The 26,923-nt window shown below is 44.0% G+C and overlaps 1 protein-coding gene across 1 annotated transcript in view; it reads right to left on the reverse strand.

Moving 5' to 3' along the window:
• ezrb (ezrin b) overlaps window positions 1-26,355 on the reverse strand; it is a 53,987-nt gene extending 27,632 nt beyond the window's left edge. Inside the window, exons 1-3 of the mRNA XM_083643468.1 lie at window positions 26,247-26,355; window positions 21,209-21,313; window positions 10,258-10,341 (exon numbers count right to left, since the gene is read on the reverse strand). Of these exons, the coding sequence (XP_083499594.1) occupies window positions 10,258-10,341; window positions 21,209-21,220 (96 nt within the window). The 5' untranslated portion in view covers window positions 21,221-21,313; window positions 26,247-26,355. The remainder of the gene's footprint in view (window positions 1-10,257; window positions 10,342-21,208; window positions 21,314-26,246) is intronic.
• Between the last annotated feature and the right edge of the window lie 568 nt (window positions 26,356-26,923).

The raw sequence follows: 26,923 nt of genomic DNA on the forward strand, positions 1-26,923 counted from the left end.
AAATTCCCTCAAGGCGTTTGTTCCTGAGATACAGTATCTTGTTAACGAGTATGGAATGGACGTGCGGATGGACGGACAACCCGAAAGCATGGCCTCCGGCCATGGCTGTTGCCGGTGGAGGCATAACAAAAGTAAACTCTAAAACACTTCTTCAATTCATGGCTTGTGCTTTCTGCTATAGACGGTTTTCACCAGAGCGCAACCGCACAGCACTTCCTTTTTCTCAGCATTCGGCAAACTGCAGAAATATTCACTTGACATCGTTACTTTTGTTTTCGCCACTCAGCTGTATAGACGGTTTTCACGGAATGGTCAGTCCTGCACTTGAATGTTTTTTTTTCTTTTATGTCCATAGCAAACACTGCAACAAGTCAAAGCAGCTAAACTTGACCCAGGGCGGCTGTAGCTCAGGAGGTAGAGCGGGTCGTCCACTAATCGCTTTGGATAAAAGAGGGCGGTGGTTCGATTCCTCCAGTCCAGTCTGCATGTCGAAGTGTCCTTGAGTAAGACGCTGAACCCCAAATTGCTCCCATTGGTGTGCCAGCACCCTGCGTGGTAGCCTGCCGCCATCGGTGTGTGAATGGGTGAATGTACCTACTGACTGTAAAGCGCTTTGGATAAAAGCGCTATATAAATGCAGGCCATTTACCATTTACCATTTACCCAGGATAACAAATTCCGGATTGGGAGGTGCAACTATGATGTCGTCAATGAAACTGGACTGCTTTCTTGACTGAATTCAGTGTATAGCTATGATGTCGTTAATGAAACTGGACTGCTTTCTTGACTGAATTCAGTGTATAGCTATGACGTCGTTAATCAAACTGGACTGCTTTCTTGACTGAATTCAGTGTATAGCTATGATGTCGTTAATGAAACTGGACTGCTTTCTTGACTGAATTCAGTGTATAGCTATGACGTCGTTAATCAAACTGGACTGCTTTCCTGACTGAATTCAGTGTATAGCTATGATTTTGTTAATGAAACTGGACTGCTTTCTTGACTGAATTCAGTGTATAGCTATGATGTCGTTAATGAAACTGGACTGCTTTCTTGACTGAATTCAGTGTATAGCTGTTGAGGTTGACTGAATTCAGTGTATAGCTGTTGAGGTTGACTGAATTCAGTGTATTAGCTATGATGTCGTTAATGAAACTTGACTGCTTCCTTTACTGAATTCAGTGTATAGCTGTTGCGGTTGACTGAATTCAGTGTATAGCTGTTGAGGTTGACTGAATTCAGTGTTGACTGAATTCAGTGTATAGCTGTTGAGGTTGACTTAATTCAGTGACTGTATACGGCTGTTGAGGTTGACTGAATTCAGTGTATAGCTGTTGAGGTTGGCACCTACATCAATGGATGAAGACTGAAACTATGTGAGACAGAAAGCCTTACCGATCGATTAGGCCCATCTAGTGACAAAGCCAACATATTTAGTGCCAAATGAAAACAATATATACAAATGTCCTCAACTGACTAGTTTTCTCTACTTGCATTTTAGTATCTGTTAATGCGCAGTCTGTTGCAATACGCTACAGCACACAAGGGCATGATTAGAAGGGCTGGTCTTAAACAATGAGGTCCTATTGTTTGACTAGTGAGGAGGAGTGATACTCTGTATGACTAGGGTGTGCAGCTGCATGACTAGTGAGGAGGAGTGATACTCTGTATGACTAGGGTGTGCAGCTGCATGACTAGTGAGGAGGAGTGATACTCTGTATGACTAGGGTGTGCTGGAAGAGAGAGAGGCAGACAGCTGGAGAGAGGGAGTCCTTTCTGACCAAGCCACAAGGCCACAACTCTTCACAGACATTTATGGACACATTTATGATGAAGCACAACCTTTTGAAGATTATTGAAGCTGTTTTTGATGGTGCACCTTCAACAGAAAGTGAAAAGCCAGTTATAGATCTGGAATAATCACTTGTGCTGGAGGAGGAGCAACAGTTTCCACTGGCTGCTGAGAGAAACCTCCATGACCTGAAGCTGTTTATGGCCTTCAGAAAGGCAGAGCAATTTTCCAACAGCACTGCACAGTCCAGGACAGGCACATGCGGGCGCGCATGTGTGTGTGTGAGTGTGTGTGTGTGTGTGTGTGTGTGTGTGTGTGTGTGTGTGAGAGAGAGTGAGTGAGTAGGTGATTGAGCTAGTGAGTGAGTGAGTGAGTGAGTGAGTGAGTGAGTGAGTGAGTGAGTGAGTGAGTGTGTGTGTGTGTGTGTGTGTGTGTGTGTGTGTGTGTGTGTGTATGCGCGCGCGCGCGTGTGTGTGTGTGTGTGCGTGCGTGCATGCGTGTGTGTGTGCACACGTGCGTGTGTGCATGTTCATCTCCAGGCCTAGCTGGATCTCTGTGCTGGGCCCTTTTTGAATGCATCTCTGCCAAATTCCCCACCCAGGCACCAGGTGAGGTGCTAAGTTGCCAGGGTGAAGCTTGAGTCAACACGCAGGCACTCCGGCCAAGCCCACTCTGACTGATAAGCTCCGGCCAAGGTTAAAATTAAAATCAAACACCCCCTCTTAGTGGCTGACACAAAATACAGGCCAGCGGCTGTGGAGATGAATGGCTCAGATTCAGGGACCTTTTTCTGATGGATTTTATTTAGCGCAACAACAAGCACTCGCGGGCCCTGAAATCAGAGAGCACTTCACAGTGCATCTCACCTGGAATGAAAGTCAGAACGCCTCGCAGCACAATCAGCCCTTTCATGGTGCTTCTGCGTTGGGGTCCAGAGAGAGAGTGAGAGAGAGTGAGAGAGAGAGAGAGAGAGAGAGAGAGCAAGAAGCAGGGAGAAAGAGAGAGAGAGAGAGAGAAGCAGGGAGAGAGAGAGAGAGAGAGAGAGAGAGAGAGAGAGAGAGAGAAGCAGGGAGACAGAGCGGGCTACTGAACCCATATCTTAATGAAGGCTTGTTTTTCTCAGGGGATAAGCTATAGGGGTTTGGCACACCCTGGGCACTGTCAGAGAAGTAAGCTTTCCCCCGGACAAGCTTACCATCCTCTGATAACATAGCTAAAGTAAATACAAGAGTATTGTATTTCACTTGACAAATAGACCTGCTATAAACGTTGTGAATGACCGCTGACAAAGGCACTGAATTAAACACTTATTAGAGTAAATGTGAATCTGGGGCTGCAGGATTAATAAAGCAACATGGCAGCAGGTTGGTTTGGCAGGCTGCTGTCAGGTGAGCAGGTACTTATCTGCTCTAAAGAAGGTGTTGAAAACAGGCTGCAATACAACCCTGCGGGCAGCTGCTTTGTCTTTGTGATTGCATCTGCCCTTGGAAAAATAAACCCAAACATATACATACAATCTGGAGGTTGCGATTTAGTCTACGATAAAAGTCCGGAGGCTGTATAGGGAAGCTCCATGACAGCACATCTTTTTTTTATGAGCAGTTATGAACACTAGGAACTGCAAGTCTACTTCATTCTGACAATGATTAAAGAAATGTAAACCGAGTGAAACATTTGCAGTCTTACTGTGTAGTGGAAGCTAAACCTTAACAGATTGTTAAGGTTCGACCGCTATGGGTGCCTTTGCTGGGCGTGGGGGCGAAGTCGCTGCTTTCCTGCTGAGGCACGTGCCGTCTCCACACAGGAGCAGCCGGGGTGTCTCAGCGCAGGAGTCTGAGTCTGACGTAGAGAGAGTCAGTGCAGGAGTCTGACAGAGAGAGAGAGTCTCAGTGTAGGAGTCTGACAGAGAGAGAGTCAGTGCAGGAGTCTGACAGAGAGAGAGTCTCAGTGTAGGAGTCTGACAGAGAGAGAGTCAGTGCAGGAGTCTGACAGAGAGAGAGTCTCATTGCAGGAGTGTGACAGAGAGAGAGTCTCAGTGCAGGAGTCAGACAGAGAGAGAGTCTCAGTGCAGGAGTCTGACAGAGAGTCTCATTGCAGGAGTGTGACAGAGAGAGAGTCTCAGTGCAGGAGTCAGACAGAGAGAGAGTCTCAGTGCAGGAGTCAGACAGAGAGAGAGTCTCAGTGCAGGAGTCTGACAGAGAGTCTCATTGCAGGAGTGTGACAGAGAGAGAGTCTCAGTGCAGGAGTGTGACAGAGAGAGAGTCTCAGTGCAGGAGTGTGACAGAGAGAGAGTCTCAGTGCAGGAGTGTGACAGAGAGAGAGTCTCAGTGCAGGAGTCAGACAGAGAGAGAGTCAGTGCAGGAGTGTGACAGAGAGAGAGTCTCAGTGCAGGAGTCTGACAGAGAGAGTGTCTCAGTGCAGCAGTCTGACAGAGAGAGAGTCTCAGTGCAGGAGTCTGACAGAGAGAGAGTCTCAGTGCAGGAGTCAGACAGAGAGAGAGTCTCAGTGCAGGAGTCTGACAGAGAGAGAGTCTCAGTGCAGGAGTCTGACAGAGAGAGTGTCTCAGTGCAGCAGTCTGACAGAGAGAGAGTCTCAGTGCAGGAGTCTGACAGAGAGAGAGTCTCAGTGCAGGAGTCAGACAGAGAGAGAGTCAGTGCAGGAGTCTGACAGAGAGAGAGTCTCAGTGCAGGAGTCAGACAGAGAGAGAGTCTCAGTGCAGGAGTCAGACAGAGAGAGAGTCTCAGTGCAGGAGTCAGACAGAGAGAGAGTCAGTGCAGGAGTCTGACAGAGAGAGAGTCTCAGTGCAGGAGTCTGACAGAGAGAGAGTCTCAGTGCAGGAGTCAGACAGAGAGAGAGTCTCAGTGCAGGAGTCAGACAGAGAGAGAGTCTCAGTGCAGGAGTCAGACAGAGAGAGAGTCAGTGCAGGAGTCTGACAGAGAGAGAGTCTCAGTGCAGGAGTCAGACAGAGAGAGAGTCTCAGTGCAGGAGTCAGACAGAGAGAGAGTCTCAGTGCAGGAGTCAGACAGAGAGAGAGTCTCAGTGCAGGAGTCAGACAGAGAGAGAGTCAGTGCAGGAGTCAGACAGAGAGAGAGTCTCAGTGCAGGAGTCAGACAGAGAGAGAGTCTCAGTGCAGGAGTCAGACAGAGAGAGAGTCTCAGTGCAGGAGTCAGACAGAGAGAGAGTCAGTGCAGGAGTCTGACAGAGAGAGAGTCTCAGTGCAGGAGTCAGACAGAGAGAGAGTCTCAGTGCAGGAGTCAGACAGAGAGAGAGTCTCAGTGCAGGAGTCAGACAGAGAGAGAGTCTCAGTGCAGGAGTCAGACAGAGAGAGAGTCTCAGTGCAGGAGTCTGACAGAGAGAGAGTCTCAGTGCAGGAGTCTGACAGAGAGAGAGTCTCAGTGTAGGAGTCACACAGAGAGAGAGTCTCAGTGCAGGAGTCAGACAGAGAGAGAGTCAGTGCAGGAGTCACACAGAGAGAGAGTCTCAGTGCAGGAGTCTGACAGAGAGTCTCAGTGTAGGAGTCACACAGAGAGAGAGTCTCAGTGCAGCAGTCTGATGGAGAGAGAGGGTCTCAGTGCAGGAGTCAGACACAGAGAAAGTGACTTCTCTCTCTGCTGAGTTTATGAGCGCCCGCCTGCCGGGGCCCTGTGGTGAGAGAGAGGAATGCCACTTGGCTGAAACAGCATTACTCACTGCATCCTCTGGGCTGACTAACATGGAGGGGGGGGGGGGCTCACCCAGGCACACAGACAGGGGGCGTGTGTAGGGGCGGGGGGGAGACTGGGTTCTGGGCCAAAGGAAATGCGCCTATTATCGTCAGACCACACAGTCATTGTGAGTAAGGAGAATACTGAAGGCAGTGTTGTCATGACAACAGCATTTTGACATTTCAACTTCAATGCTGCGATACTAAGTTTAGTCATATTAAAAACAGTAGAAAAATACTTTTACTACTACTACTACTACTACTACTACTACTACTACTACACTACCACAGCAAACAAAACCAAAAACAGCGGAGGAATATGGTAGTTCTACGGTTGGGAGGAAATGTAGTGCCGAATGAGAGGGCTGTTTGACGGTAAAGTAAAGCGCTGAAAATTGTCAAAATAGAGCGTGCATGTACACTGATATTGATTTGTTTAGGTGGACGTTGTTTTAGGTGGCTAAATTACGTTTTAGTTCTTGGCCCCCTGTACTAAAGAGACAGAGCTGTGGAGGCTGTTGCTTCAGAGTGCTGGGTCTCGATAGACAGTGTGCTTAGCGTCCAGAACGCTTTACCTATTTCAGTTAGTGTATGGAACTAGCTGATAGGACCCCACTTCAAACAAACCGAACTATCCCTTTAAGCAATGTGTTACCGCGCTTGACTTGGACAGCTTTGTAGCAATGTTTACACAGGAGTTTGGAGATATCGGCTGTCTGTTCTGTCATCTCTATAAGGAAAATAATTTTATATTTCAACCATTTGTGGTGGGTTTGGATTCAGTTGAAGATGTGGTGAACTGTTGGACATGTTGCCATTGCCATGTTTGCAGCTGTTAACTTGCATGCAGCTCTGCATGTCACTGTGAGGAGCCAGACTGCAGCTGCTTCTTTTTCTTTGAGCTATTCCAGCCCGCATGTATACACCTGCTAGAAGTAGAATTTCAGTTGGTAGGACAGATTTGGTTAGAGTGTTGAATGTCTATAAGATTCACTTTATCGAATTCAACCTTTTACGAACTAGTGAAGCAGTACAGTATTTACATTTTGGTGATTGTGCCAATGCTATGTGACATTTTGACGTCTATCTCCCTTTCAAAAGACATCAGAAGAATACTTTAGAGGTGAGATTGACTGATGTGTTTGAAGATGGCAAAACCACTGATCACAGATATTATTCTCCCAATATAGCTGCTGTGAACAGTGGAGGCTGTGATTTTAAGTGCAGTTCAAGCTCAAATGAAATGAGCAGGGCACGCCGCACGGGGCGGATGGAAGTGAAACTGGAAGAGGGTGTGTAGAGGAGTGGCAGCCATTCCTCTTGAAGGGCAGCATGACAGGGACGAAGGCTATGATCAGAGCTGACCACAGGGGCGGCGCCACACCAGGCCTCACACTCACCCTGGGAATGAGCTCACTGCTGTTACTCAGCATTTCCACAGAACCTGTCCACGTTTCTGCCTGTGTGACAGGGGAGGCTCCTTGAGGGGGTTCCGGGGGTTCCCCAGCAAATGGGTGAATTGTTAAACTTCAGCATTATTTAATTTACAATATATGAACACAATTAGAGAATGCACAATAAAAGACTGTTTTGATCATAATTTGACTGCTATTTCTCTACCTACAATACAGACAGTCATGGAATTCTGGACAAAATCATATCTAACAATGAAAAACATTCTCCGATTTGGATCAGAGAGACAAAATCTCATCAAATCGGGGTCTGTGGTCCTAATGTGGACTAACTTAGTGGTCCTTGATCCTAAACACGAACACAAGTATCCACGTCAACTGAATTAATCTGCTACTGAGAAGGTCTAACCTGGACTTCAGACATGCTGCGAGGCTTGGTACACAGTTTCTCGTGCTTGATGTGGTAACGGCTATCTCAGTGCTAAAACAGAGCACTGAACTGTCTATGACACGATCACAGGGAGCGCCACACCCCACAGAGAGCAATTCTAACAAGCAGGCGAAAGAATTTGCCAACACATAAAAATAGAGTGATGTCAGAGGAATATATTGGTCTAAAAATAGAGTGATGTCAAAGAGGAATATATTGGTCTTGTGCTTTTCCTTCCTTAGAAAAACCACGGGGGGGGCAACACCCCTCCTGCTATTTTAAGATACAACTGTCATAAGGGCTTGGGATTCAGTGCATCATAGGACAAAATTAACCTAAACCCCATCTGTGACTAGACAATGGTGACATCAATATCCCACTAATCATCATCATCATAGCAATGTTTGAATATGGCTGATTTTCTCATTCTGATAAGAACACATATTTCCTGTACTTGCAGAACAAAGCCATGGAGTTAAACTCAGTTAAACTCTGGGCAATAGCATGGGGTGTGACTGGGATGTGAGTGTGTTTGTGCCTAAAGTGACCCCTTAAGTCCCTGTTCTCAGCAGGACTGCTTAGGAGGAAGACCAGAGTGCTGGAGGGTGCATCCCCAGACATGCAGCCACAATACGTGCAGTAGGCTAAACTACCGGTAGCTATTGAAAAACGAGTTCTACAGGAAGTGGCTAAGACAATGCCTTTCCTCTCCCCATTCTGGCAGTGAGCCCCACAGAGGCTCACTCCCACCAATGACAGACACATCGTCGACATTTAGATGTCAGGCTTTAAGTTTAGCAGCAGAAGCCTACAATGAGTTGAACAGTGAGAATAAAAATAAAATCCTTAGTTCATCAACGTTACAAGCAAACAATAGCAAGGAGTGTAACGGTGCCGCCGCGCCAGACACCGCGCGTTCTGGTACATGACTACATCTGCCATAATGGACAAAGTTCATTCAGTACACACTGTAATGTAAGCGTAAGGCTGGGTAATATATTGATATTATATCGGTATCGTGATATAGAGACTAGCTATCGTTAGATTTTGGATATCGCAATATCGTGATATATGACCTAAGTGTTGTCTTTTCTTAGTTTTAAAGGCTGCATTACAGTAAAGTGATGTCATTTTCTGAACGTGACCGATTGTTCTAGCTGTTCTATTATTGGCCCCTTTACTCACTTAGACATTATATCCCATTAATGATGATTAGGCCTATTTATGAAAAATCTCATTATGTAAATATTTTGTGAAAGCACCAATATTCATCACTACAATATTGTCACAATATCGATCGAGGTAGGCTATTTGGTAAAAAAAATAAAAAAAAAATTATATTTTATTTTGTCCATATCGCTCAGCCCTATCTTGTTTTGTTTTTGTGACATCTCACATATGGATTTGACTCACTGAACATTTAGCCCACTTTGAAGAAAATGCTGAGATATACAGTATCGTGTATCGTCATTCAGCCTAAAAATACAGAGATATGATTTCTGGTCCATATCGCCCAGACCTATGTAAGAGCCATCCATTTAAGCTCCAGTGACAGCTCCAGGGTTTGGCGAAGCTGAAAGTGTGATACCACATCAAGTCCCAACATAGTGACAGGTGCTTGTGCTTCTGTAGTACTGGTTCGTACACTTCCGGGGATGCAAATGGAAATATAATTATATTTTTAATTATAACCAAACTGAGCGATCGCCTCCAGGTAGTATTTAAGTGTGTTCCAAAATGACAATGCAAATTATGTTAGCCATATATCAAATACTGCTGGAGTCAGTGCATGCGGGCACTTCTAATAATCATGTTATTACCGATCAGCAGCAGCAGTGATAATTCCATCTGAGTCAAACAAAGCCTCATATGATTAAGTGAGCTACATTTAATATCGGAAATCTTTCTGCTTGCATTCCATTTATGCCGCCACGCCCTTCACTCTGCATAGTTGCCTCACAGACCTCATACAGGACTCATACAGACCTCATACAGGACTGATACATGACTCATACAGACCTCATACAGGACTCATACAGGACTTATACAGACCCCATACAGGACTCATACAGACCTCATACATGACTCATACAGGACTCATACAGGACTTATACAGACTCCATACAGGACTCATACAGGACTCATACAGACCTCATAAAGACCCCATACAGGACTCATACAGGACTCATACAGACCTCATGCCTATACCTTCTTTTTTTATTTGCATTATTTACGCTAAGCTGCCATCTTTCATCTTGGTAATAGCCTCTGTATCTCAGTGGGAAGAGAAAGACTGATAAGAAGACTTGCGGTCAAAAGCTCCTCTCATCCAGTCTCCAGGAGATAACCTATCAGTCCTGGATGGAATGGGTAGAAAGAGCTTTGGAGGGATGATAAAGAGGAGAGACACTATTCTGGACAGTGGACACAAATCTTTCTCAGTGACGTCAAACCAATTAACATGATGAAATCCTACAGCAGTTTGTGAATTGTCTGTAGTAACGACGGTAGAAATATAAATCTCGCGCAACTGGGGCTGAGTAGAAATAAATACTTGATACTTTAAAATTTAATACCATTTATGAAACTAATTTATGTTTATTTTGAAACCTTTTTTGTTAAACATTTCACTCTATGGTCAAGTGAATGAATTTGTGTGTGCATGCCTTCTGCTTTTATCAATAGTACTGGACCAGATTGATTGATTTTTACTGATTCTCTTGGTAAAAAAATAAAAAATAAAATAAAAAGCCTTTAGTCTAGTAGAAAAACCCAGATCGCATTGTTCATCATTCAGAGGGTTTCCAATACCTTTCTGCACTTTTTGATACCAATATTGATAGATCAATATTGATACCAGAGTTCAATACAGCACTGATTTGCATTGCTTTTTGATAATAACTGTACTGTGCATACAGACCTGGTCAAACAGCTGCTTGCCAGTGGTGCTGGGCTGGACGGCAAACTCCAGCTCAGCGTCCATGGTGGTGACGCGAACATTGACCTGTAGAAAGACAGAAGAAAAGGCAGCTCAAAACCTGACCAAAACATTTGTTTATTTGTTTATTAAAAGGATCCCCATTAGCTGACGCAGACGACAGCTAGTCTTCCTGGGTCCAAGAACAATACACATTACATATGTCAAGCAATAAAGTAAAATACAAGATCAAAAAGGAAAATAAAGAAACAAAGAATAAAAAGCAAATCTAAGCCAAGACAGATAGCATGGTCAGCTAGCCCTCTAGCTGGCTAATAGCCCCAAAAAATTGACCTGTAGAAACACAGAAGAAAAGGCTGCTCAAAACCTGACCAGAACATTGACCTGTAGAAACACAGAAGAAAATGCTGCTCAAAACCTAGCACTGACAGTCAAGCATGCCAGACAGCTGAGCCAGGCTTCAGAGAGGGAGGGAGAGAGAGAGAGATAGAGAGAGGGAGAAAGAGAGAGGGAGAGGGAGGGAAAGAGAGAGAAAGAGGGAGAGAGGGAGAAAGAGAGAGGGGGGGGGGGGTATTTGCTTTGCAGAGTAAACACACTGGACTCTGTGTTTATCTCTGCTCTCTCATAGAAGGGCCGATTGAAGGGAATTGGGCTGTGAGATCGTAGGTGTTTGAGTGAAAATATTTAGTGTTGCTCTAACTGAGGAAAAATATACATCAGATACACACATCCATTCCCCTGGATACAAAATAACACGTGGTAGACTGTATGTACTGCACATCCATTCCCCTGGATACAAAATAACATGTGGTATACTGTATGTACTGCACATCCATTCCCCTGGATACAAAATAACAAGTGGTAGACTGTATGTACTGCACATCCATTCCCCTGGATACAAAATAACATGTGGTAGACTGTATCTACTGCACATCCATTCCCCTGGATACAAAATAACACGTGGTAGACTGTATCTACTGCACATCCATTCCCCTGGATACAAAATAACATGTGGTAGACTGTATCTACTGCACATCCATTCCCCTGGATACAAAATAACACGTGGTAGACTGTATCTACTGCACATCCATTCCCCTGGATACAAAATAACATGTGGTAGACTGTATCTACTGCACATCCATTCCCCTGGATACAAAATAACACGTGGTAGACTGTATGTACTGCACATCCATTCCCCTGGATACAAAATAACATGTGGTAGACTGTATCTACTGCACATCCATTCCCCTGGATACAAAATAACACGTGGTAGACTGTATCTACTGCACATCCATTCCCCTGGATACAAAATAACATGTGGTAGACTGTATCTACTGCACATCCATTCCCCTGGATACAAAATAACACGTGGTAGACTGTATCTACTGCACATCCATTCCCCTGGATACAAAATAACATGTGGTAGACTGTATCTACTGCACATCCATTCCCCTGGATACAAAATAACACATGGTAGACTGTATCTATCTACTGCACATCCATTCCCCTGGATACAAAATAACATGTGGTAGACTGTACTGTATCTACTGCACATCCATTCGCCTGGATACAAAATAACACGTGGTAGACTGTATCTACTGCACATCCATTCCCCTGGATACAAAATAACACGTGGTAGACTGTATCTACTGCACATCCATTCCCCTGGATACAAAATAACATGTGGTAGACTGTATCTACTAGGGCTGTCACTTTTTCCCCAAAATAAAATTCGAACGAACTTTAATTGCCCGAAATTCGTTCGAATATATTCGAAGTTTTTTGGTTAATTAAATTTTTTTTTTTTTTTTTTCAGTCCAGCAGCCTGTTGCACCAGCTGAACGTAAGTTCTGTCTTAAGTTAGGGTGTAAAGTCCACACTAACTGCTACGTTCAAACTAGTTAGTTTGACACTAAAGTTGTGTCTTTGTTTGGTTGCACCACGGAGACGTAAGGTACATCTTAACTAGTAGACCCTAAAGTCCATACTAACCAAAATAGTGTCGCAGACAATGACGTGTACAGTATCTGTGACCAATCAGTGAAAAGCACGGTGGAAACGGTGTTTATTTACGGTTGTTTAAGTGGAGTGAAAACAGGACATGTTGCCCACCGCAAATTAGTGCTTTCATATTTCATCAACACTAATCAAATGAGAACGTTATTGAGTAACGTTCGTTTAGGTTCATATTACTGTTAACGTTTATCTGTGAGCTCTTCATCAGTATTGTAGGCTATACCACCATCCTGCCTCACTAAATTGTTGCGGTTATTTTAATTTGTATGCAGTGCTGCAGCTTGTGGGAAACAAAAGCGTGAGTCATAAATATCAAAGGGTGTAATTTATCACGGAGAGCGCGTTGCGGACGCAAAACAACGATGCGCCACGGTGCCAAGTTGCAATCCGTGCCGACTGCTATTTTACGGAGGACTTTACACCTAGTAAGACGTAGGTGTAAATTTTAAGTTCTAACTTATGCCTACGTTGTAACTATTTCACTTGGTGCAACCCAAATATTTTTAGTAGTGCGTAAACTCGGACTTAGTGAGACTTTACGTTCAAACTAGCTTACGTTTCAACTTACGCACAGCTGGTGCAACCCACTGCAGGCCACCGGGCATCAGCCCGACGTGTTAGCTTGGACGCTCACAGTCACAACACTGCCTCACAAACTTGGCTGCATCCAACTCGAGACAACTTTTCAGACCCTGGAGACAATCTTTCTCAGAAGAGACTAACGCGACAAATCTGGAGACTTTTTCTGACATGGGATTAACATTACCAGCAAGCAGCAGTTGGTTAATTTTGGTTCATAAAAAAAATAAAAAAAAATAAAATAAAAAATAATAATAATTAAAAAAAAAAAAAAAAATCGAACATTCAAATTACATTTCGAAAACGAACCCCTCCCCCCACATTCGAAGTTGCATTCGAATTTCGAATGAAAAGTGACAGCCCTAGTATCTACTGCACATCCATTCCCCTGGATACAAAATAACACATGGTAGACTGTACTGTATCTACTGCACATCCATTCCCCTGGATACAAAATAACACGTGGTAGACTGTATCTACTGCACATCCATTCCCCTGGATACAAAATAACACGTGGTAGACTGTATCTACTGCACATCCATTCCCCTGGATACAAAATAACACGTGGTAGACTGTATCTACTGCACATCCATTCCCCTGGATACAAAATAACATGTGGTAGACTGTATCTACTGCACATCCATTCCCCTGGATACAAAATAACACATGGTAGACTGTACTGTATCTACTGCACATCCATTCCCCTGGATACAAAATAACACGTGGTAGACTGTATCTACTGCACATCCATTCCCCTGGATACAAAATAACACGTGGTAGACTGTATCTACTGCACATCCATTCCCCTGGATACAAAATAACATGTGGTAGACTGTATCTACTGCACATCCATTCCCCTGGATACAAAATAACACATGGTAGACTGTACTGTATCTACTGCACATCCATTCCCCTGGATACAAAATAACATGTGGTAGACTGTATCTACTGCACATCCATTCCCCTGGATACAAAATAACACGTGGTAGACTGTATCTACTGCACATCCATTCCCCTGGATACAAAATAACATGTGGTAGACTGTATCTACTGCACATCCATTCCCCTGGATACAAAATAACACATGGTAGACTGTATCTACTGCACATCCATTCCCCTGGATACAAAAGAACATGTGGTAGACTGTATCTACTGCACATCCATTCCCCTGGATACAAAATAACACGTGGTAGACTGTATCTACTGCACATCCATTCCCCTGGATACAAAATAACACGTGGTAGACTGTATCTACTGCACATCCATTCCCCTGGATACAAAATAACATGTGGTAGACTGTATCTACTGCACATCCATTCCCCTGGATACAAAATAACACATGGTAGACTGTACTGTATCTACTGCACATCCATTCCCCTGGATACAAAATAACATGTGGTAGACTGTATCTACTGCACATCCATTCCCCTGGATACAAAATAACACGTGGTAGACTGTATCTACTGCACATCCATTCCCCTGGATACAAAATAACACATGGTAGACTGTACTGTATCTACTGCACATCCATTCCCCTGGATACAAAATAACACGTGGTAGACTGTATCTACTGCACATCCATTCTCCTGGATACAAAATAACACGTGGTAGACTGTATCTACTGCAAGTGCCACATACTGTAGCAACACAAAGCTAATAAGAGGCACCATAGAGGCTGTTCTTCTGAACAGGGACCTGATGGTCATGATAAACATAAGTGGAGGGGAGATTCCATCAAAACGTCTGGAGCAGGTGGAGCTCTCTTGGACTTCACCAGCAGCTACTTTGGCAAGTAATGACTAATGAGCTGTCATTTTAACACAAATTCTATCCATTTTGCTGGTGAAAGTGTGAAAGTGGCTTGTTGAATCCACCTGCCATTGTGGTTGGCCTGGCATGTACAGTACAGAAAGAGATGTCCCTCCCATTCGCAGAAAAAAGGCATGCCTTTCAATTGTGTGGTTAATGATTGATCAGACTGACCTATGAATAGAAAGAAAGGTGGTCCCATCTAACCGAAACCTGCTTTATGAGTGGAGAATTTAATGTCCACTTACAGGGATCCACCCAAGTGATTAATGTATGATTTCAAAACCATTACAAACAGCCTGTGACTGTGTGCTGCACACAATCATGAGGACTGACGTCAATTGTGTGCTACAATGGAGAGAAACAATATCCTCTCCTGTAAGTTAGCTATCAGCAAACAGCATCTGACAAACATCGTGCAACGATGCAAAAATATATACAATGACTGCTTTGAGGTAACGCACATGCGTGTTGTGTACCGCATGTCCGCTCTCTGGGTAGTGGGTACATTGTCAAACGCCTCTGGGTATTTGTGGAGGGCTATGAAAAAACAGTCCCATTGACTCAAGTTATTAATGGCCAACGAAAACAGTATAAAGAGGTTTGTGGACACAGGGCCGGAGAGGAGGGCCATCTCTCATCTCCTGGCCATTGTGACGGCCGTGAGCCAGCGATGAACAAACTCGATGGCGCCCAGTCGCCCACTGGGAGGAGAGGGCCGTCTGGCTCTGGCCTACAGTATACCACTGCCCGGTCTGGTGACTCAGAGCTCCGCTACTTCCTCTGAAGCTACACAGGCTAAGCTAACCAGCAGACTTGAGTCCTGCAGACACAGCAGAGTCATTCACAGTGCTGGCTGGAAAGCCCCGCTGTTCTGTGCTGTACAGCATATTGTAAGAAAACAGTGGGCTAGCTAGACAGTGGCATTTAGGGACTCCCCTATTTTGTGGGTGTCATAAGAGTGTCTGCTGGTAGTAAGCGAGGTGAGGGGAGAGCCAGACAAACTAGAGGTGAGTGGAGCTACATTTTCTGTTTTTTTTCTGTTTTTTTTATGTGTTTGCTCGTTCACACTCAGCAGACAGCTCTACTCGCCTGACGTGGCCGTAGCTGCATTCTACTGCATGTAGTACACTGACTGTTGGCAAGTACCTCATACAACTCCACATCAAAAAATCACAACTATCCCTTTAAACTAAAGTGATACCAATACCAATAGAGTGCTGCATTGGATACGTTTTGGTGGCATGTTGGCACGCTGAGCTGCCAACTCCGTCACATACACCGCACTCAAACTTCACCACCACAGACTGTATTGTCGCATTAACGAAGAACGCGTGGTGATTGGCTGTGAGCAAAACCCTACAAATAGTACTTTCTTTCTATTCTGTGTACAAAAAGGACCGACTGCAGGTCGCGTTTGACTGGAGAAGTTTCGGTACTTGATACTGGGTTATTTTTCGGGCAATACCTTAAAGCAGTGGTTCCCAAACTCTGGTACGCATACCCCTAGGGGTACGGGGAGGTACTACAGGGGTACTTGAGAGAAAGGGGGAAAATGGGAAAAATGTGGAATAAATCATGAAAATAAATGAAACAATCAAATAAATCTGCTCAGGAGGCACGAATTGCAACCATCTCTTATTTTGTAATGTTATATTCTTCATTCATTCAGTGCATCATAGCCTATACCTAAAATTGACCGCACCAGATATGAAAGTTACAATATTAAGTAGCCTTTCCAATAGTTTCTATTATGCATCACAATGGTCAACTATTTTCAATAGCCTTGAATACAGAGAGGAATTGCACAGTAGTAATGCACAGTTACAGACAGAAGATTTGATTTGAGGCCTATCGTAGCTGAGATAACCCTATGTAGAACAATGTTCTTCAGATGTATCTGTAGGCCTCATTCTTTACACACTAAAAAACAGGCAGATTTGGAGGTGTTGTTATTGAGTTTGTTTGTCTGGACCGCTTGAGACCAAATTGGGTCCCATGTGGCCCGTGAACTGAAATGAGTGTGACACCTCTGTGCTGTACTTTTCTCTTGCCGTTTTCTAAGCAAAATGTTGTAGTCAGCTAAGGGCTACGTGGATTCAGAAATCGGGGGAAAGTGGGCAGTACTGAAGCCAAAAAGGTTTGAGACTCCCTGCCTTAAAGGTATTGAGTAGTATGAGTACCGATAACGAGCCCTAGAGGTGAGAGGCTTCGCTTCTGGGAAACAACATCTAAAAAGGGGGGAAACCAGGGAAAGGAGGAGGGGGGGGGGGGGGGCTCCATTTACTCAGCAAAACAAAGATCCCCTTTGAGCTGCGGTCCCCCAGTGGTCCCTCACCATCATCAGTATGCATTCTAGTGGAGCCAGACCTCCAGCGACTACAGCAAAGCTGATCAGAAACCAGTGGTAAGTGAGCGCTGGAGACCTTCTGTGAGTCGGTAGTGGCAGCTGACACGGTGCAGCAGGGTGTCGCTCTCAACTTTGGCGTCTATATTTACGCCGATTACAGATGGAGCACCTAGAAAAACACACACCCTAACCGACGAAGAAGGGAACATGTGAGCGGGTAGACAGGCGAGCCAACAGAAACCACTGAGTGAGTGATATCTGATCTCAAAGTCAGTCCTCCAACCGGTAACTTACAATAAACTCAGGGCATTCAGCACGGTAAAGAAAACATGACACATGTGCTAAAAATACACCAGGCACGGACCCAGAGTTCCACAATAAGCAACTTTAGTCAAGGAGAGTAAGGCGATATTAACCGTATAAAGTCCAGCTTCACAAATCATTACAGTAATAACTGACTTCATAAGACTACACAGACGCATCGTTTCCCGAATGTAACCGTCCTGCCATAATGACACTGAGAGCCATTGTGAGTCAGGAGTCAGGACATTTATGTTTCACTCTCTTGGAGAAAAACGGTTCGGGATCAACCAACTAACAATTTGACAGTTTGCATCACTTACAATAAGTGGTGGAAAAAGTGGGTGAAATAACTTTCCCCAGGAAGACATCATCATGTATAGTTGATCTTCTCAGCCCTTCGACCTTCTCATTGGCGAGGTTAAGGAACTGGTCCAGGGCAAGTTAAAGGAATCCACTGGTCCTCGACACTACAGTAGTTAAACTCTGAATGGGCTGCACAGCATTCCTCAGTGAAGAAGACCATTCAATATTTAACCCTCTGCATAGCTTGCGTGGCTTTACAAGACTCTTTTGCAATGGGTGTTGTCATGGGGACAGTGCTGAAATGCTCACAGGGCAATATAGCTATAAACCGCTGCCTGTTGAGCCCGGTGTAGTGCCCCCTGTGGGGATGGACGGAATAGGCGGCCCAATCCTGGGCTTTAGAAAGTGGTACATCTTATAAGTCAGCAGTTCTCCTACCCCTCCTGGACCCCCATCAAGGAGCCCTGGACCCCACTGAGAACCACTGTAGTGGACTCTACCAAACCAGCCACGGACTCTGTGAACAACAACTTCAACACAGGCAAGTGAGGCCAAGTGAAAAGAACTGTAACTCTTTTTTTTCATTGGTGGATGCAAGACCCGAGGGCATTCCACTCATGATTGATGTATTAATTAGCCTATTCAAAGGAACAAACGCTAACAATAGAACTGGACATAAAAAGGAAACACCCAAACATGTTGGTCATCGTGGCCACGCCTTGTACGGTTTGTATGGTGGGCTGTGACCACGAGGAAACAGGATTCTGGGAGAGCCAAGGAGCAATATGCTTGACTTCAGGACAATGTGTCATTCAGCCCAGTGAAACATGAGTCACACAGGAACCAAGACGGCCGCCTCCACAGCGCCTCAAATCTGGACCCACGTCTCACATTGGATGGCTTGTTTTATTTTTTGCCCTCACTTTCGTTCAACTTTCAAATCAATGCTGTGTGTCTTTCAAGCAAGTCTGAATAAATCATGACCGAAACAAAGTGACTCGCCTTTTTAGATGCTACAAGTCTCTGAGCTGTGACCGTGCAGGGTGTCTGGAGGCTTCGGCAACTTTAAGACCTTTAGTGACAATTCGAATAAAATAGAAGACTGAATAGCACTTTGTCTCAAGACCAATTCTAAAACAATAAATATGTAACTGGAAAAAAATAAAGGAACTATCAGAATATGCTGTGTGGGTCTGCTTGATCATATAAGCTTTCCTACTAAATCACTACTTGAGTTTAGATAAGACTCCTTGTAAAGTCACTCACTGACTGTCTCCTCACTCATCTAATTTCACAGCACTTCTAGAAACATGAAGTCAGGAGAGAGATGCCAAAAAAGAATATTGACAGACCTCTCACTCCAACACTAAAGAATAGCACTTTGCATTTGAGGGATTAATTTGAGAGTGCAAAGCTTTTGGGTGGAAAAAAATATCAAAGGAACAAGTTAATTAAAACAGACTTAGAGCCCTGTTGATATTCTCCATCATGCTATGATGCATATTGAACAGTGAGTAAGCCAGAGAAAAAGGAGAGAGAGAGAAATCAGGGCTTGATAGGACGGGAAAGGAAGCAGTCAGCCATGATCAGTCCAAAAGGCAGAGTTTTGTGGCGAGCAGAGGGGCAGCAGCGCTGGACTGCTATCACTGCACAGCGATGATGTAATTTCCACCGCGATGCTCATGACAACCCTGAGGCCACTATAAACAAACCAACAACACTTTATGACGCTGAACTACAGTAGGCTGTATTAGTGCTGGGCACAATGCACTGCACTGTTCAACAGAAAAGCCCGTTGGCAGAACATTTGGATTTTGCTTTCGGCTCTTGGTTTGGGATTGGACATTCATGAACAAAGAAGGAGCTCTGAGGAACAAATGGAAATAAAGGCAGAGGAACTGCCTCTTTTTTTTTTACTACCTTTTCACTCATATCCATTTCAAGCCAATGAGATTTTTCCTCTGTAACGTCCACATATGCCGACTAAAAGTTTCCAAACGGTGACTGCAGTGAGGGAGAGACATGCACCGTGCATGCAGAGCTGGGGCGGGGCAAAGGGAGGCGAGGGCGAGGTGGAGAATGTGCAATTGTGCTCTGCCCCTGAAGGGCAGAAAATGTGGCCAAAAATAATTTTAATTAAACAGTTGCATCAAATTCAATGTTTTTTGGTCCTTGTTGTTTCTTACTTTATCCAAGTCATACGATATTTGAGATTCATGACGTCTGCATCAAGGTACCGATGTGAATATGGTAACACTAGGTTAAAAGGGGAACAACACCACATTTGAGCATGGAAATTTGGAAAATAAGTTTCCATGCCTTAGGGAGGTCTGTATTATCACAGTGCCCCATAGCTAAAAGTAAGAGAGATTTCACACCCCCTTGTTTATGGTGCAGGGAAGTAGAGAGAATGAATTGGAAAAGATGGCAGTCTAGGGTGAAAGGTATATGTTATGGTCTGTCAGGTCTGAAACTGATCACATTATTAAAATGTAAAGCTGGAGGTAAAACTTTAGACAAACTATTGCAGAAAACTACATCTTCATCCATGGAGTGGTGCTGAACCACACAGTGGTACTATAACATCACAGAAGATGACAGTCTCACAGGTTTCTTGTTCCTGGTTGGACAGCCGCAGGGCGCAGGCCATAAGCAGAGCATGTGATTTGAGTGGTATTCTCCTTTCAAACTGGGACCATATGACTTTCCTCTATGAATGATGGACATGAAAATGTGAGATAGGCTACATGGTCAGTTAAAGTAAAAAATGAACAAGTGGCAAGTCTATACTGTTTTGTGATTCAATCTGGAAAGGTTTGGCAACATTTGGCCCCTTTTAGAGGAGGTTCAGCCACGAAGAGTGTGTAAGTGTATAAAGAAGTTACACTTTGAATAGGCTGCTATGTAATTAACTGGGCCTGTGGAAATGAGAGGGTCCACTGTGACTACGACTTCACTTGGGGAGTTTAGGAAACTAAAATAATCAAACCTACACCGATAGCGTCACTGAAACAACGTAGGCAATCTGTTTTCAATTTCATGAAAGCATTTTTAATCAATTAAACAAATTGTAAACAAATCATTTTCAAAAGATACAATGTCTGATCAACAAAAGCAAGGCCATCTGGTATAGTTAATATAAATGTACCTACAGTTTATATAAAAAAAACAGTTTCTACTCTATTATAATGACAAGGGCATTTCTGAACTCCAACAGCCCAGCTCCTCCCTCAGAGTTGGAAACAGACGTTTTGAATCAAAGGACTCTCACATTTTCATAAAACTGTTCATTCATTTTTTCCCATTTAAAGACAGTAGGCCTATTCCCACACTATTGAATAGACTGACAGCACGTGTCGTGTGATACCTCCTGTACCCGTTACACTCTTATTTCACATCACAGTATGTAATGATGATGTATGTAATGATGTATGTCAAAGGTGGATAAAATCCACTCTAATAAAATGGGTGGGTAATTTAAATGGCTTCACCCTATTACATCTCAGGTTTCAGTAACTCGTGACTAATAGCCAAATCAAACAGCGTGATATGTAGTAATAATTATTTACTTACCGCTTTGGGCATGTTTCTGTCCTTTTCCTGGCTCTGTGCGACAAGCAGTCAAATGTGTTTCCCAAGTAGAGAGCGCTCCGTATAACCGAGGCTCTCGGTGCCTTCCTGAGGAGAGAGAAAGAGGAGAAACGGGTTTCAGCGCAACACTTGGCCGATACTTAAAGCACTGACTGAGCAGCACGGCACTCATAGGCGACAGTCATCATCATGAATCACCAAGCCGCGGCAACACAGCAATTAGCCAGGAGAACGCAGGAAGTTAGCCTGTTTCTCCTTCAAAATAAAAGCGTGACTTGGTGTGTGTGTGTGGGGGGGGGGGGGTGTATGGATATTTTACATGAGATAACGTTAATTCTATTTCAGTTTATTATTCCACCTTAAGTACGTTTCCGCTTTCTACTCGAAATTACGTATCTTGTCATCAATGAGGATTTTATCCTGACATTTTTGTCACCGGAAGTCCTACTTTTTTATTCTGGTTAGCTTCACACTGGTGATTCATCCATGCACCGAGGTTAAATATGGAACTAAATGAGCCTCACCCAACAGTTATGGTAAAGTTACTTCCCATCCTTCTCTCCCCTCTGTTTCGCGAAGCCTTCACTTCAACCCAACCCCCAAATTTAGATTAGCGGAAAATTTAGATTAGCGGAAAGGCATCAATGGTCACATCAGCTTCGGGATTCAGCCACTGGCTACATTGTCACTGTAGCCGCCCGGTGGCCGGTGCCAACATCATCTAATTGCAGCGCCGCAGAGCCAGCTGGCTACGCCTCTTGGCACGGTCTGGCTACGCCTCTTGACACGGTCTGGTATACACATCACCCTTCAAAATAAAATACTCGTTATTTTTCTCTTGATTTAAAGAATTACAAGAACAATTATGCTTTCTATCTTCCACACTGAGCGTAGTTAGGCTCGTTTTCAACTCACCCAACACATTTTGTTTTTCATACTGTATATTTTATGGATTTGGAAAATGTTTCTAAATCATTTTTAAAGGTTGTAGACAGAGTAGAGTTTTGCTATACAGTATTTACATTTCTGTATAAAATATTTGGTCAAAATAATTACATTGTTCATTAAAAATTAAATTTTTTTACCTTCAATGAATATTCAAAATTTGACAGTTTCAAGTATAAATGGTGGTAGTGCATCAATGCTATATTTAATCCATAAATAAAAATAAATAATATAAAAATAAATAAATAAATACATACATACATAAATACAAAATAAATGAATAAATAAAAATAAATAAATAATAGGCTACAAAAAATAAAAAATAAAAATACATAGCTTAAAAAAAAATCAATAAGGTCTCTGCCTTTATACACTGTTCTCAAACTTTTTCATGTCAAGGTCCCCTAAACTAAAACAAATTAGACCACATGGACCCTCATTCGATCATATTTGATCAGGGTCCCCCATCTGATATTAGATGTTTTATTAGGAGATAGTGTGTGGCACCCATGGCCAACATTCTGTCATTGTCAACACAAAAACAGCCCTATATTGCAGCAGACAGACAGACAGACAGACAGACAGACAGACAGACAGACAGACAGACAGACAGACAGACAGACGGGGATCACAGACAAAGCTGTCTGTAGCAGGGCTGAGCAAGTGGACCTGGCTGAAATATCAGTTCTGGAATGAAGGTGAGTAACGTTATTTCGGTATGTTTTATGTTTGTCATTTTTATGTTGTCCTCTCCATGTGGCCATGCTTGCAAACTTATATCAGCTATAACAGATGTGTATGTTACATTAATGTGCTTTCAACAGGTAGACAGACAGTCAATATCCTACTTTCCGACTTTCTGTCTGTCTGCTCGACTGTCTCACTGTCTGCCTGTCTACCTGACTGACTGTTGTCAGACTGACTGCCTGTCTACCTGTCTGTCTGTCTGCCTGACTGTCTCACTGTCTGCCTGTCTACCTGACTGTCAGTGTCTGAACTGACTGTGTGTTTCACTGTCTGTCTACCTGACTGACTGATGTCTGTCTGTCACTGACTGACTGACTGTCTGTCAGACTGTCTACCTGACTGACTGACTGACCGACCGTCTGTCTGTCTAATTGTCTGCCTGACTGTCTCACTGTCTGCCTGTCTATCAGACTGACTGCCTGTCTACCTGACTGTCTGTCTACCTGACTGACCGTCTGTCTGTCTCACTGTCTGCCTGACTCTCTCACTGTCTGCCTGTCTACCTGACTGACTGTCTCACTGTCTGCCTGACTGTCTGCCTGTCCCACTGTCTGTCAGTGTCTGAACTGACTGTGTGTTTCACTGTCTGCCTGTCTACCTGACTGACTGATGTCTGTCTGTCTGCCACTGACTGACTGACTGACTGACTGTCACACTGGATGTTATGTAATTTAGTGTATAGCTTTGTTGCTTTGAATTTGACATTAGGCCAGGCATGACAATCAAGGCCTCTTTTAGGGCTGTGACGTCTGACCCCTTTTGTTTTTGCCCATCCTTAGTCGCCAGCTTTCTGCACCGCCCAGCCACCATCATGGTCTTCGTCACCAGTGTCCGGGCCGGCCTCCTGAAAGGTTCCGCCTGTGTCGTTGGTGTCCGGGCCATCGTCCAGGGTTGCTCCACCCTTCGGCCCTGCCTCCCGGACGCCCTCTACACCTGTTGTACGCCCTCTACACCAACGACACAGGCGGAACCTTTCAGGAGGCCGGCCCGGACACTGGTGACGAAGACCATGACGGTGGCTGGGCGGTGCAGAAAGCTGGCGACTAAGGATGGGCAAAAACAAAAGGGGTCAGACGTCACAGCCCTAAAAGAGGCCTTGATTGTCATGCCTGGCCTAATGTCAAATTCAAAGCAACAAAGCTATACACTAAATTACATAACATCCAGTGTGACAGTCAGTCAGTCAGTCAGTCAGTGGCAGACAGACAGACATCAGTCAGTCAGGTAGACAGGCAGACAGTGAAACACACAGTCAGTTCAGACACTGACAGACAGTGGGACAGGCAGACAGTCAGGCAGACAGTGAGACAGTCAGTCAGGTAGACAGGCAGACAGTGAGAGAGTCAGGCAGACAGTGAGACAGACAGACGGTCAGTCAGGTAGACAGACAGTCAGGTAGACAGGCAGTCAGTCTGATAGACAGGCAGACAGTGAGACAGTCAGGCAGACAATTAGACAGACAGACGGTCGGTCAGTCAGTCAGTCAGGTAGACAGTCTGACAGACAGTCAGTCAGTCAGTGACAGACAGACATCAGTCAGTCAGGTAGACAGACAGTGAAACACACAGTCAGTTCAGACACTGACAGTCAGGTAGACAGGCAGACAGTGAGACAGTCAGGCAGACAGACAGACAGGTAGACAGGCAGTCAGTCTGACAACAGTCAGTCAGGTAGACAGGCAGACAGTGAGACAGTCGAGCAGACAGACAGAAAGTCGGAAAGTAGGATATTGACTGTCTGTCTACCTGTTGAAAGCACATTAATGTAACATACACATCTGTTATAGCTGATATAAGTTTGCAAGCATGGCCACATGGAGAGGACAACATAAAAATGACAAACATAAAACATACCGAAATAACGTTACTCACCTTCATTCCAGAACTGATATTTCAGCCAGGTCCACTTGCTCAGCCCTGCTACAGACAGCTTTGTCTGTGATCCCCGTCTGTCTGTCTGTCTGTCTGTCTGTCTGTCTGTCTGTCTGTCTGTCTGCTGCAATATAGGGCTGTTTTTGTGTTGACAATGACAGAATGTTGGCCATGGGTGCCACACACTATCTCCTAATAAAACATCTAATATCAGATGGGGGACCCTGATCAAATATGATCGAATGAGGGTTCATGTGGTCTAATTTGTTTTAGTTTAGGGGACCTTGACATGAAAAAGTTTGAGAACAGTGTATAAAGGCAGAGACTTTATTGATTTTTTTTTTAGCTATGTATTTTTATTTTTTATTTTTTGTAGCCTATTATTTATTTATTTTTATTTATTCATTTATTTTGTATTTATGTATGTATGTATTTATTTATTTATTTTTATATTATTTATTTTTATTTATGGATTAAATATAGCATTGATGCACTACCACCATTTATACTTGAAACTGTCAAATTTTGAATATTCATTGAAGGTAAAAAAAAATTAATTTTTAATGAACAATGTAATTATTTTGACCAAATATTTTGTACAGAAATGTAAATACTGTATAGCAAAACTCTACTCTGTCTACAACCTTTAAAAATGATTTAGAAACATTTTCCAAATCCATAAAATATACAGTATGAAAAACAAAATGTGTTGGGTGAGTTGAAAACGAGCCTAACTACGCTCAGTGTGGAAGATAGAAAGCATAATTGTTCTTGTAATTCTTTAAATCAAGAGAAAAATAACGAGTATTTTATTTTGAAGGGTGATGTGTATACCAGACCGTGTCAAGAGGCGTAGCCAGACCGTGTCAAGAGGCGTAGCCAGACCGTGTCAAGAGGCGTAGCCAGCTGGCTCTGCGGCGCTGCAATTAGATGTATCTCGCCGGTGCAGCAACTTGTTACACTGTAGCTACGACAACGTTACTACGGTATAATAACTTAATACCGGTAAGTAATTATCAACATAGGCTACATTTCCTCTGGACTAATGTGAGCAAATTGAGCGCACATCCATCAAAGTGACAGAGAAACATTCCCAGTCAAGCGAGTGAGAAGAACACATTTTTGCTTTGAGCGGCACCGAGCGACAGGTCTATAACCTGGTCTCTAACCCCAGTGTAAATAAAACGTAAAACAACACTGGGACTGTGCACTGGTCAACCAATTTGTTGAAGCCTTGCGACTTTTAACACAACAGTCATCTTGGCTGCTGCAAGCCTAGCCGCCACATCCTCACTAATCCCACAGACACCTGTTGTGAGATTTGCCTCCTTTGTGAGAGGCGCAGAAAGTGCGCGGAAAGTGTGAAAAGTAGCCCAGCTGTCGTGGCTTCGCCGTCGTCTCGCTACAGGCTTCATTCACCTTCAGAAATACACGGCTTGCCTTGTGCAAAGTCTTACCGGGCTGTCTGCTGTGATTTTAGGATGAGAGAGATGATCGCCGAGGCGCTCTGCAGCCGCAGATTTCCCGTCCCTCTCTGTTCAGTTCAGCCCTACCGCAATATGGCGCTCATCCATCCCGATGCCTGTGTCCAGCGTCCTGTTCCTGCTGTCACCGGTAGGCTGGAGCAGTGGGTCCCAAACAAACCTGGGGGCCCCGGGGCTTCCAAAAAGAGGAATTGTTCAATTTCACTCTCAATTAATAGCCTGTTTGGCGCAATGAGAATATGACTATTAAATATCATTTTTATTAGCATATCCTATATGCAGAACAGTTATATAGGCTACACGTAGGCCTAGGCTAACTAAACCATAGGCATACAGCAGAGTCCCTGCAGTGAAATCTTATCCCATGTGGTCTAGTGTTTATATTTTTGAAGTGCGACATGAAAACACATTGGGAACCCCATGATCAGCCCACTCTCAGAAGGAGGATTTAGGCTATAGGGGCCTGCTGCTATACGCTAGACTATCGGGGCCACCTGTGACATCTGAGCTATAAAGTCTGTGGCTATACCCTCGGCTACCTCTCCTGGTATAGATATTCGACTACCAGTTGACTATTTAATGTAGGCTAACTGGTTTTGTTTTGGCTTTATCCATCCCCAGTTTGTGTATAAAAAATGTTTTATCCAGCC

This window comes from Poromitra crassiceps (genome assembly GCF_964638095.1).
Source record: "Poromitra crassiceps genome assembly, chromosome: 9".
Taxonomy (NCBI): Eukaryota; Metazoa; Chordata; class Actinopteri; order Beryciformes; family Melamphaidae; genus Poromitra; species Poromitra crassiceps.